The 12,319-nt window shown below is 34.1% G+C and overlaps 2 protein-coding genes across 3 annotated transcripts; one reads left to right on the top strand and one right to left on the bottom strand.

Annotated features, from left to right (window-relative positions):
• Nucleotides 1–3,320: 3,320 nt before the first annotated feature.
• On the bottom strand, nucleotides 3,321–6,706 carry LOC104801671 (putative two-component response regulator-like APRR6). The gene is made up of 7 exons (XM_019201092.1): nucleotides 6,568–6,706; nucleotides 5,697–5,846; nucleotides 5,172–5,559; nucleotides 4,930–5,003; nucleotides 4,748–4,824; nucleotides 4,481–4,661; nucleotides 3,321–4,378 (listed from the first exon to the last, which is right to left on the bottom strand). Exons 1-7 carry the CDS (start codon nucleotides 6,704–6,706, stop codon nucleotides 3,321–3,323), a joined length of 2,067 nt encoding a protein of 688 aa, XP_019056637.1.
• Nucleotides 6,707–9,391: 2,685 nt separating this feature from the next.
• On the top strand, nucleotides 9,392–11,920 carry LOC104801669. 2 transcript variants are annotated; one of them, XM_019201093.1, is made up of 8 exons: nucleotides 9,392–9,554; nucleotides 9,649–9,724; nucleotides 9,848–9,909; nucleotides 10,154–10,256; nucleotides 10,487–10,517; nucleotides 10,616–10,826; nucleotides 11,069–11,242; nucleotides 11,631–11,920. In XM_019201093.1, exons 1-7 carry the CDS (start codon nucleotides 9,552–9,554, stop codon nucleotides 11,234–11,236), a joined length of 654 nt encoding a protein of 217 aa, XP_019056638.1. In that variant the 5' UTR covers nucleotides 9,392–9,551; the 3' UTR covers nucleotides 11,237–11,242; nucleotides 11,631–11,920. The 2 variants fall into 2 exon arrangements, with proteins under 2 accessions (XP_019056638.1, XP_010523294.1); XM_010524992.2 differs by lacking the exon at nucleotides 10,487–10,517 and having other exon boundaries at nucleotides 9,393–9,554; nucleotides 10,154–10,284.
• Nucleotides 11,921–12,319: the final 399 nt, after the last annotated feature.

The following is a 12,319-nucleotide window of genomic DNA, read 5'->3' as shown; positions in this document are numbered from 1 at the left end:
AGGATGGAGACCTACACGGGTTTTTTTACCCAAATAACCCACTTGTCAAGTGGTCGCATCTATTTCATCTGTACACTACCGAAAACATAACACATTTTTTTCCCTGCGAAAAGACGAAATTATCCTTAATGAATTACGATATTTATCTGTTCGAAAACTTCGTTATTACGACTTCGTAATTAAATCTAAATATAGTTACAATTGATTCTAAAAAGGTGGCAAAAAATCATTTGTCTTATTTTTAATTGTATATCAGTTATATGTTAATCGTAATAAAGTCGCAAAAAATAAAACGGAAGTGGGTTAAAATTGAAAAAAAAAAAAAATTTATGGGTGATGTACACTGAAATAGATACAACCCAAGTGGGTTATTTGGGTGATTTTCCCGACCTACACAGCCATCGTCTCTCTCTCCCCCGTTTTTTGGGCTTTATTCTTGTTCTGCTTTCACCTTCACTGAAACCTGGGTTTATCTTTAGCTTTGTTGGTGAAATCGGGCTCAAGGCCATTATCAAAAATACCTTCATTGGTTATAACATAATCATACCAAATCATTTCATTCATACTTTATATATCTAATTAGTCACTCCATTAAATCATTATAAATTTAATATTATAACCAATATAACCTTTTGTAATATCATTCTAATGTAGAATATTTTTGATATATTATCGCCTTAATAATTTTATTTGGTACTACTAAAAAAATAAAATATTAATAATTTTATTTGATATTATATTTGATATTATTTAAAGTTATTAATAAATATTTTTAAAATATATTTTTTACATTAAAATTAATTTTATTAAAAATAAATAAAATTGATAAAAAAATATTTTTAAAAAATTATAATTAACTATTAAAAAATTAATAAAAAAATATTTTAAATAATATATTAGTATTGTATATAATAAAAGGTTCGTCTCATAAAAAAATTAATTTGTTAAAATATTTTATATAAAATTTTAAAATTACATTCTATCGGAAAAATTCATAAACTTGATAAAAACTTTCATAAAAATCTAGAATTTGTTATTTTTTCTATATAAAATATTTGATTATTTTGATCAATTTTTTGTAATCTTACACTTACATGGCATGCCAGAATGTTTATTATGTCGCCACGTCGGCACCACATCAGTTTAAAAAAAATTGAAATAATGTTTACCGGTTTTAGTGATTCGGTTTATAGGGTTTATTGGAAGTTTTGTTGAAATTGAGGGATTATTATAGAAGTTTCTATTAAAGTTCAGATATTATAGAAAACTGAAGAATTTGCTCATAAACTTGATATGTCCAGTGTCACAAATGATATGCATTGGCATGTGTTACAAACGACATGACCCGTTTTACTTTTACAATTTAGTTTAAATTTAAGTTGTTTTATTTAATTAATTAAGTTTTGGTTTTATTTAAAGATTTCATCGTCATTATTTTGTTCAGAATATGTTTTTGGCTTATTCTATTGAAAAAAATCTTTTTTCTTGTTTTTTTGGGTAACCGAATATCTTTAAACAAGACTCAAACTAATTAAAGGGGTGACAACCAATAAGATAATTTGAAATATATATTTTCTCTCCAAATTTAAGGTTCAGACTCGACGCCACAATCTTATTCTTGAATACTATCATAAAATTAGAGATTTTTTATATGAATATCTAGATTAATTTATTAAACATGTTCATCACCCATGTTTGTGGTGTCTTATATCACTTTCCAATGTTTTTTTAAAACCAAGTTTGTGTAGAAAAATAAAATGCGGAAATTAAATTAGAAAGAAATAACAAAATATAAAAGAATAGAAACACTTTTATTGCTACATCTCTTCTTCTTATTGTTATATTACAATGAAAATGAAATACATATTTATAGGAAAATTAAGAAACGGAGTAAAAAGGAAATATGGATACAATGGAAACAAATCAGATACACAATATTCGACATAATGATGTTGTATCCATTATTATTCTCCATCATATCTCAAATCTTATTTTACTTCCATCACATATTCATTTTTTCATTTTAACATTCCCCCTCAAGATTGACTTTGAAAGAATGAAAAAGTCAATCTTGAATTGATAATGCTATAAATCGTCCATACATTTTCATTGTCTCTGAAAAAATTCATAAACACCAAATTTTGTTCTTTTAGTATGCATTAACCATTTTCAAATCACTTCGCTTGACTTTAAAGTTCTAACTTTAACTCTTTTTGTCATAGCATCTTGCTTGATCTTAGAGTTTTTAGCTTTGACTTTTGTTTGTCATAGCACATCGTTTGAATTTGGATTTTTACTCGCCTTTGAATGATTTAGATATATGAACATCCAAAACACAAATGAAAGAAGAGATTAAAAAATTAAAAAAAAAAGAAACATATAATTCAGATCGCAACGCTGCTCTGATACCATGTAGAAAAATAAAATGCGGAAATTAAATTAAAAAGAAAGAACAAAATATAAAAGAACGAAAATACTTTTATTGCTACATCTCTTCTTCTTATTGTTATATTACAATGAAAATGAAATACATATTTATAGGAAAATTAAGAAACGGAGTAAAAAGGAAATATAGATACAATGGAAACAAATCAGATACACAATATTCGACATAATGATATTGTATCCATTATTATTCTCCATCATATCTCAAATCTTATTTTACTTCCATTACATATTCATTTTTCCATTTTAACAATTTGGATTGGATTTGATACTTTTAGGTATGATTTATGTGTTGTTAAGGGGTTCTCACGATTTCTATAATATCTAACATTGTAAAATTTTTGTTTTATCTTCCGTTTAGTTAACCTTACAACTGGATTATGAATCGCATGTTTAGAATCTCACAAAAAAAAATCCAACCGAAGATATAAAATAAAATACGGACAAATATAGATTTTCTAAAATTGGAAAAAATGAACCAAATTGGAACCGAAAAACGAAAATGCCTTTTCTCCAAAATCTAAAAATCTAAATTTGAGAATCAACTAAACCAAAATATATGAAAAGCCCATCTTTTAATCTTTGTCTACGTGGTAACAGAATAAGACAGATTTGGGCTCAAAGACTTGTTCATGCATTTTAATTAAGACATGAATTTGCATTTCAGTACATGTATTGAACTACTTAAGCAGTAAAATACAAATACAAAACATAAGCCCTTATTTTGTCTTTTCCCACACTCACTATCTCTTTCTTTATTCAACATCTTACACACGACACAACACAACACAACCAAGCATTTGGAACAAACACGAAAGCAAGCGAAACTTCTGAGTAAACCAGAAGCTTCGGAAATTCTCAATCGTTTCCCACCATTAAGGCGCGTCATTGTCCATCATAAACTTGTCCACTAGACCCAGAAACTCATCAAGATCTTGAATCTCTTCCACGGGTAACACACCTTCTACCTCATCAATATCTGACAGATTCAGAAACTGGGTGATGTCTGAAAAATTCTGATGTGGACTTGCTGACCCTTCAGCTTGAGTTACAGAACAATCCTGAACAGTTGGTGTGGTGTTAAGAGCTGAATCCATGGAAGCCATTGCAGATTCCGGGTGATAAATTGTAGCTGAGGGAAACATATCCTCAAGATCAGGAACATACATTTCCTCACAAGGACCCAAACCCGTCTGGTTTATATAGGTTTCAGGGGGCATCATGTTATCTGGAGGGAGATAACTTTCCTCGCAAGAAACCAAACCCGGGATCATATCATCAGAAAGAAGAAAACTTTCCACCCAAGGAACCGAATCCATCTGGTTTACATCGGTCTGAAGAACATAATCATCACCTGGTAATGCTTGATACGCTGAGGGATTGAACGTTGCATCAGAAGGATCCAACCCCATTTGGCTAAAATCGTTGTCGAGAACATAGTCAGATATTGATGGGAAGACATCCACATTAGGAACATAACAGTTCTCCTCGGGCGTGACCAAACCAGCCTGCTGCGGACCGACTTCAGGAATATAAGGATTTTGGTTTGCACCAGCAGAAACCAAACCAGTCTGGTTTGTACCGGTCTCGAGAACATGGCATGGATTGTAACTTGTGTCTGAAGGAATTGGATCGCAAGGTGCCGAAACATTTGTGTTGACAGCCATGGGAGGAGGGACTGAAGTTGTTGTATCTTGGGGAGATGAACAGAACTGGAATGATGGCTTGTTTTTCATCATCTCCGTAAAAAGAGGAAGCTTATTGAGATTGACTTTCCCGCCAAGACAAAACTCAAATTTCCCTTTCGTTGTTTCATCTGCAGATGATGGTGATGGTGATGGTGATGGTGATGGTGGTGATGATGATGGTGATGATGATGGAATCTTGCTACATTTCTTCAGAGAGGACGACGTGCTTTGTTTCGGCAACTCGGCTGCATCATCAAGATTCAAGAACAGATATAAGCATTCTGGAACTTAGATTAATCACGAGATTTACAAAAGATTCTGAAACTCAATGGAGATATGTTACTTACGTTTGGAGTTTTTCAATGCAAGTGCATACCATGACGAATTGCTGGCTATGAGACTCTGAGTTAAGTTTGATGCTTTGAAGGGATACTCGTAATTTGATGGATATTTGAACGTTTTCTCCGTCGTTTTCCATTCAGTTCTTGGCGTTGTCTCACTTAGACGCTGAACTTGCGCTTTGAATTTCTGCAGCAACGACACGAGATTTTCGTTTTTCTGCCATCAAGACAGCTCATATATATACTACCACTATTATTTAGAAGAATATGAACCTGAAGGTGACTAGCGACTTGTCGTTGGGTCAAGTTTGAGACGTTCATAATTTTCAATATGGATTTCGGAGTAGCATCTGCAGATAACAAAGGCCGAAAATGTGAAACTCAAGGAATCAAATCGGATCAGAATTTGAAACTATCGAAAACCTATTGTCGGGTTTTGAGTTAAGAGAATGTACTTTTCTCCCCCAAAGCACAGAGAGCAGCTGTGAATTTCATGTGGAGCTCAGCGTTCCAAATGCCACAACGCTTCCTAGACTGAGTCACGGCATTAGCCATATTGTTCTCTTCCTCCTCCTCCTCCTCCTTCTCCTTCTTCATCTCCTTCTTATTCTTCTCTTCCTCTTTCTTACCCTCTGCAAGATTCGCTATTCTCGCCACCTCGTTTCCTATATTCCGTCTCTTTTCATAGTTTACATACCTCGGGACATTGCTTATGATCGGTCTTTTCCCGAGCAACGAGGACTGTCCAGGCCTTTGCATCCTTACTATTCTCCTGAAAGCCTCGACCTGACCATCCTCCAAGTACTTCTTCTTGACGTTTTCTTCAGACATCACCTTTTTCCCCTTCCGATCAGCTTCTGTACAATGAGTCTGAGGATTCTTCACAAGTGTTTCAACGTTTTTGGTCGGATCTTTCACCGTCTTCTCGGGTTGGTTCGCGATTTTTGCTTCGCCCTCCTCCTTATCGATCGTGTGCTGCCAAAGATACTTGATGTCGGTCACCGAGACAGGCTTCTCAAGGCAAAGACTTGCCCCTCTGGCCAGAAATTCAGATGCTTTGGCCGTTGTCATCTCTGAACTCATCACTGTTTTTTAGGTTCAACAACCAGAAGGAAAACTGGTTACTTGCGAAAAAAGCAACCCCAAAAAAACCCTAACCATGAAAAGATGAAACTTCGGTGATTTCCGAATTAGACAGTGAGAAAGTGATTATATAACTCACGCATGAGAGGGATGCCTGTTTCGAACAGCGAATTGAGGAAGGAGTCAGTGTCGATGTCAGGCATCTCGATGTTTGTTATGATAAGCTTGAATCGTTTTGGCTCCTCTTCGATCATGGACAGAGCACGACGTGCCATTTCCACGCTTGTCACTGAAAACATTTTAAGTAATTTCTTAATCATACACATACATATATATATATATATATATATGTATATTGTCGTTCTTTTAGACTGGAGTTAAGTATAAGGTGCCATCTGGTTTTAGAATAGAAAAAAATTGATAAAAAAAATCTTTACACAAATTTAAAAAAAATATATTAAAAGCGTCGTTAAATTGTTAAATCGAAGCATCGTCTAAGTCAGATAGGTATTATTATATATATATTAGATATTTTTTTTATGTAACAGGTGTTTTCTTTCTTATTCTGAAAGGAAAAAAAAACGAATTTGGAATTGAATCGTAGAAAGTTAAAAATCTCATTTTTTTTATAATTCAGAAATTCACCGAATTTTCTATTTAACTATATTTCCCAGAAAAATCGGAAAAGTCTATGGAAATATCTCTTTCTAAACGGAGATTTGAACCCGTGTTGGAAAAGAGTTTTCTTAAAAATATCTCGTTTTTTTTGCAGGAAGAAAAAATTAATTATAAATTATATATGCGGATTTGCATTGCAATCCTTCGCCAAAAAAGGGATTGATCAATATGTTAAGGGCCGAATCGAACAAATAGGAAATACAAAATGAAAAATAGATGTAATTGTATGTATGTATGTATGTTCCACCCCAATCGGTATGCGAAAAATATATAATATATTAGAGAAAGAGGGGAAAATGATTAATGGTGCTTTAATTTGGTATATATTTTACCATTGTAAGAGAAGAGCTCGAGTACGGAAGAGAGGGATGTGAGTGACGTAACATCATGCTCAACTAAGAGAACGGGAAGACCTCGGAAACAGCTTGGAACCATGACTTCTGTCGAATCCTTCCCTACATTTTCTGCCATCTTCCCGAGAAAATCTGGAGAGAGAGAGAGAGAGAGAGAGAGAGAGAGAGAGAGAGAGAGAGAGAGAGAGAGAGAGAGAGAGAGTGGGTGTGGGGCTTTAAATTGGAATTAATATTTCATATATAAAACACCTCATATAAATATTAAAACTATACGATTTTCGTGATTCTACTATATTAGAATAGAATCTGAATTATCTTTAATAATGTGCTAGACTGTTGACTGTGTTTACGGAATTTCTAAAAATGTTATGTATATATATTAATAAACAGGCGTTCGACCAATTATAGATAAATTATTGTTATATTTTAAATATGATGTACTCTCGTCTCTTATGCAAAGTTTTTGAAATGATTCGTTATCTTAGTTTATGACTATAATATATGGACTTTCGAACAAATGTTTTTGTAGACAAATATCAAATTAGCAAGAGTTTTATATAATAAACATTATAATGATACCGTCATTGTTATATATTTGTAGTATGTGTGTATATATGTATCTAATATTTTAGAAAGTTTAGTACTTGGTACGGAGAAGATGCTTGCCGTTACGGAAGACATCAAGAGGATGCGAGTTCGATTCTTACCATATTTATGAATATGTTTTCTTTATTTAGATAGGTGAAAAAAATGTGAACTGGTCAAACTTTATTTAATCGTATATACTTAATTAATTAATATTCCAATTTGGGTTCCGTTCCGATATATAAAAAATGCCATTTGTCCATAATAATTAAAATTTTGTTTAGCTAGAATATTTTAACCGAAAAAATAATATTAATATATTGGTTTGTCTAGTTAGAGATGAATACTGCTTATTAAAAATATAAAATTATTAGTAACATTATTGCTACTACAAATATAAGCATAAATCTTGTTTTTCAGAAAATTTTGATTTGAATATATATATATGTATTTACTAAATATATGAAATATATTTATATTGGTTAACAATGAAACCAGATTTGTTAAACGATGCGTTTTATGTAACTCCGATTTTGGAGACTGGTAATGTCAAAGTGTAATATAGTATATATACAAGGGACTATAATTTTAATTTAAAGGGAAAATTATACTTGGAGTTAGTAATTACTTGAAAGGAAGTGGGGTTGGGGTTGACGAACATATAAGACTTTCCGTTTATAAATGTTTTAATTCTTTGAATTTAACCATTCTTTAAAAAAAAAACGTTTTAATTATTTGACTTATAAAATTTTAAATGAGAGTCAAAGTAATTTCAAAACCTTACCATAAAAGAGTTATTGATATTTTTGTTTTCGAATAAAAATGCATTTTTTCCTTTTGCTACGCGAACTTTTTTTTAATATAAATAAAGGAAAATATATTAAAAATTAATTCCCATTCGTAAGAAAAACCGATGAATTTAGACAGACGTGCACGAGAAAAACATGAAAGTTCAAAATAATAGTATTTTAGAAAACGCAAAAATGTTTTCTAAACTTGTAAAATTTTAATTTTTTCAGAAAAACTAGTATCTAGTGAATTTAAATGTTGTAATCTTTTAAAGTACTTTTATTCTAAATCATAAGTTTTAGAGATTTGTTAGTAAATATTTTGTATAAAAATTAAACTTTTTAAGAGTTTGGATTGAATTATAAATATTGAATATTTTCTATTTATCGGCATTATGAAAAATATATTTTTATCCTTACATGTTATTTCGTATATCAGAATTTAAGATAGTTTTATCTTTATACATGATAAAATTATTTTTTTGTTAACGTGAGAACTCTATCTACTATCCTTCATACGCGTTGACTAGATAAACCTTCGCCTCACACGCACGAATCCACCACACATGCATTGGAGTTAAATCGGCCGTAACCACCATACATGCATTGGAGTTAAATCGGCCGTAACCGAGTAGAGAGATGAGCTAATAAGGAATCGAATCCACGACCATAGACGGACTCATATTGATATATATGAGGACATATGCTCCAAGATTTGATTAAAATTTTATAGTTTTTTCATAAATTTTATCATTTTTAACCAAATTTTATAAATTTCCCGATAAAAAATATGTTTCTCACATGTAAAATTAATTTTGCCCCCAATTAAAAATTTTGCTAGGTCCTGTCCACTGCCTTACGGCATGGGACTCCAGATACCTTACCAACTAGGGGTGGCCATTTCGGTTATTAACCGAATAACCGAACCGAACCGAACCGAATAAGACATAACCGTACCCGAACCGAACCCGACATCAAAACCGAACGGTTATGATTTCCTTAAACCCGAAAAATCGAAACCGAAACCGAACCGAACCGAATAAAAAATAACCGAAAAAACCGAGAGAATAACCGACAATTTTCTTTGAAAAATTGAACTTTTTACCAAAACCGAACCGAACCCGAACCGAAAAATAACCGAACCGAACCGAACCGAAATTTATATAAAAACCGAATGGTTATAGTTTTTCTATAACCGAAATAACCGAACCCGAATATAACCGAACCGAACCCGAACCGAAACCCGAATTGGCCACCCCTATTACCAACTCAAGTAAATAATTTGTTACTTTTGTCAAGTAAATATTTTTATTCGGGATATTAATTTGTTTTAATGTACCTCCAAAGGCACGTGAAACTATCGAACAGTTCGGCCCAAATACAAAGCCCAAACTCCACAGCTAAAATGCCTCCTCGACCGATGTCGTCTTCCTCGACACTTTTCAATTCATAAGAGTCCCCTTCCCTCCATCAAAACTCAATCCAAAACCAAGACCACGCCAATTCCTGAAGTTGATACCGATTTGTCATTATTCAATCTGATATTCGCTTTCTGAAATTGAGCCACGAAGTTTCAAATTCCCAAAAAAAATGGTGAGTAATTCTGTTTTCGTGATCTTTGTGTTTGTAAATTCTAGGGTTTCGTTTTTTTCTTCTTCTTGTGTTCTGCTTCTGATTTTGCTTCTAGGTAGACGATGGGGAAGAACTCGAACCGCTATTTGATTACCATCGAGTTCAGCCGATGAACTTCGTTTGCATCGACGGTGAGTTTAGTCTTAGTCCCATGTAAATTCTTCGTTCTCCGTCATTTAATCGGTGAGGACGTTCCGACTATGTCTGGCGACAATCCAAGTTATGATTTTTCTTATCTATCTTTTATTCTGCAGATGATGAATTGGATTCGCCGGTGAAGCCAGCGCCAAAAAGAGCGAAAGCCTCTGAAACTGTAGTAAGATGTAATTTTGAGTTGAAATATCCCTGGGGGTTAGGATTGGAACTTCATCACGCTCTTTACACCGTATAAGCATACTGATTCTCTCATTGATATCTCCCACTGAACTGAAACTGGATAGGGGATTCTTAGTATCTTGGGAAAAATGAATCTTTCTTTGGCTGAGTTTCTCTCTCTCTATCTGTGCAATTATGAAGGCTTTGTGTATTTTAAGTAATAATGTTATTTCCTTCCAATACAGGTCGAAAAGGCTGATGAAGATGTGAAAGTGATTACGGTAGCCGTGGATGAGGATTGGTTGCCTCCTCCTCCCAAGGTTATCTCGAATGGAGGTGATCTGTCAGGTGAAGATTCAACCATTAAGGCATTGAGGTAACTTGGACAGCATGTTTCTGTGAATTTACCAAGTTCCGCTCTGGTTTTCCAGTGAGAAGTTAGAACGTTAGAATTTGGTTCATATTCTTTTCTCTGATTTTTCCCGTTTTAATGGCTCTGTTTGTGCTTAAGCTCTTGGGGCTTAATTCCCTACCCTTGTGGTTGTAGCTTAATTTTTGGACTCTGTTGATTTTGTCAGAATTCCGGTTGTCTTACATGTCCTGGTGCAAGTATGGCTTTGGACTTATCGTTACTATCCTTTACTTTGTTCAGTTGTTTTATGCTTTCGATCAAGGATTTCAATTGGATATACAATATATGAATGTAGGTTGAAGAGGCAGGAGCTATTATCATTCACGAAAACAGCAGAAGATGTGATGCGAGAAGTCGAGACATCTTCTAGAAGGAAGGTAGATCTATTCTCTGATCCTTCTTCAGAGGTTGCTGGTAAGACCCTGCAAGAGCCTCAGAATGGGAGGGTTAAGATTGTTATCAAAATTCAGGACAAAGATGGACCACAGCAATATCGTGTTTACGCGGTAATGTTTTCAACTCAAATGTTTGTACTTTGTTTCATAGCCTTTGCATATCTTGTCATTTGCTTATTTTGTACTCTGGAAATGGAAGTTGCTTCTTTTCCACATGCGAACAGAGACATGTTATCTCCTCTCTGTTATCTTCGTTTTTATTTCTTCTGATACAGTGATGATGTTGGACCCGCCTATCTAAATTTATATTTTGATAGGATGATGTTGATTTCAATTTACCAATCTTCCTTTAGGATGAGAAATTCGAGCGGCTCTTCAAAATGTATGCTGATAGAGCGAAGCTTAACCCACAAAACCTTGTGTTTTGTTTTGATGGGGACAAGATTGATCCAACAACCACTCCTGATACCCTCGGGCTGGAGGATGATGATATGATTGAAGTGCACACCGTGAAAAGCTGACGAGAGGTACTGGTGAAGTGTTCTTTTTTTTTTCCTGACTGTATATGATTAAAAAAAACTTGGTTGAATTCACATATACAGCTATGCCATCAATCTGCAAGTGTGTTCTTGACTGTTTAAGCATATGTCCTGTCTCATACCCTTCTTCGCAACATCAACAGTTAATGAAATGCCATAACATTTCACTAGCGTACTTATTGATACTGTCTGAAAACTTTGGAGCTAAGGTCTCAAGGGACATTCTCTCATCTTATAATCTTCCCCTCATGAATCTTCCAAAGGTTTTAATCGTTGATTGTTCCTTTTTTCCCCTTTTCATTGTTTTGAATGATTTGCTTTATCAGCAAATGGTATAATATAAGGTTCTATTATGCAAATTATGATCTCTGCTCAGGGGGGATGATGCCAAGCAAGAGGGGTGACATCAATCCATCTCTCTGTGGCCGTGAATCTCTGCGGGATGGAAGCTTTGGACAAGTTCTTAATTTGGAGAATTCTGCATCTCTTTGGTATCATTCGGAAAAGGATGGATGCGGCATATTTTCTCTGTTAGAACATGTTGTTCGTATGTGGTCTGACCCAGCAATATCCCTGTGGTGATGCCAAATTTTCTGTAGCCAGCTTAACCAAGTAGTCTGTAAAACCCATGTCATTTTGTTTATTCGTAACCGGTCGGTTAGGTTTGGCTACAAAATCCTAGTAAACGCCGGTTTGCAGTGTCTTCACAAACGGGAGACTTGGTTAGATACCTTATTGACGAAACGAAACTCAAACGTCTCATGGGTTTGTTTGTTGGTCCCACTGGTTATGCCGGATCAGGTTTTCTCAATTTTGGAGAGCCAGGAGGCCAATGACACGTGGTATCTTTTTATTGGCTAGAAAATGGTACGCTTTGTGGATTATGGTGGACAAGCTAGAACAAAATCCGAAAGTGGCTTTTCCCAAACTGTCACACGCATGCATGCGTAAGAATAGTGTAGCTGTGAGAACCAAAAGCCTACTTGGTATGTCCACGTCAGCCAAACAATGGTTTTAACAATGGATTGGGGAACCTTCAAAAGTTTACTTCACATGCTATGTTTG

The sequence above is a fragment of the Tarenaya hassleriana genome, unplaced genomic scaffold, assembly GCF_000463585.1.
Source record: "Tarenaya hassleriana unplaced genomic scaffold, ASM46358v1 Cleome729, whole genome shotgun sequence".
Lineage (NCBI taxonomy): Eukaryota > Viridiplantae > Streptophyta > Magnoliopsida > Brassicales > Cleomaceae > Tarenaya > Tarenaya hassleriana.
Note: the sequence above shows the minus strand (reverse complement) of the source record. Positions and strands in the feature narration are given on the sequence as shown.

What these genes read in the sequence shown, in the direction of transcription:
- LOC104801671 (XM_019201092.1), bottom strand. Translation starts at nt 6,706, where the DNA reads ATGGCAGAAAATGTAGGGAAGGATTCGACAGAAGTCATGGTTCCAAGC. An exon ending in CGAGCTCTTCTCTTACAATG is followed by an intron (nt 5,847 to 6,567) that starts GTAAAATATATA and finishes AAATGTTTTCAG; the next exon opens with TGACAAGCGTGGAAATGGCA. An exon ending in AAGTCGCTAGTCACCTTCAG is followed by an intron (nt 4,662 to 4,747) that starts GTTCATATTCTT and finishes TCGTTGCTGCAG; the next exon opens with AAATTCAAAGCGCAAGTTCA.
- LOC104801669 (XM_019201093.1), top strand. An exon ending in CGAAAGCCTCTGAAACTGTA is followed by an intron (nt 9,910 to 10,153) that starts GTAAGATGTAAT and finishes CTTCCAATACAG; the next exon opens with GTCGAAAAGGCTGATGAAGA. An exon ending in AGCAATATCGTGTTTACGCG is followed by an intron (nt 10,827 to 11,068) that starts GTAATGTTTTCA and finishes ATCTTCCTTTAG; the next exon opens with GATGAGAAATTCGAGCGGCT.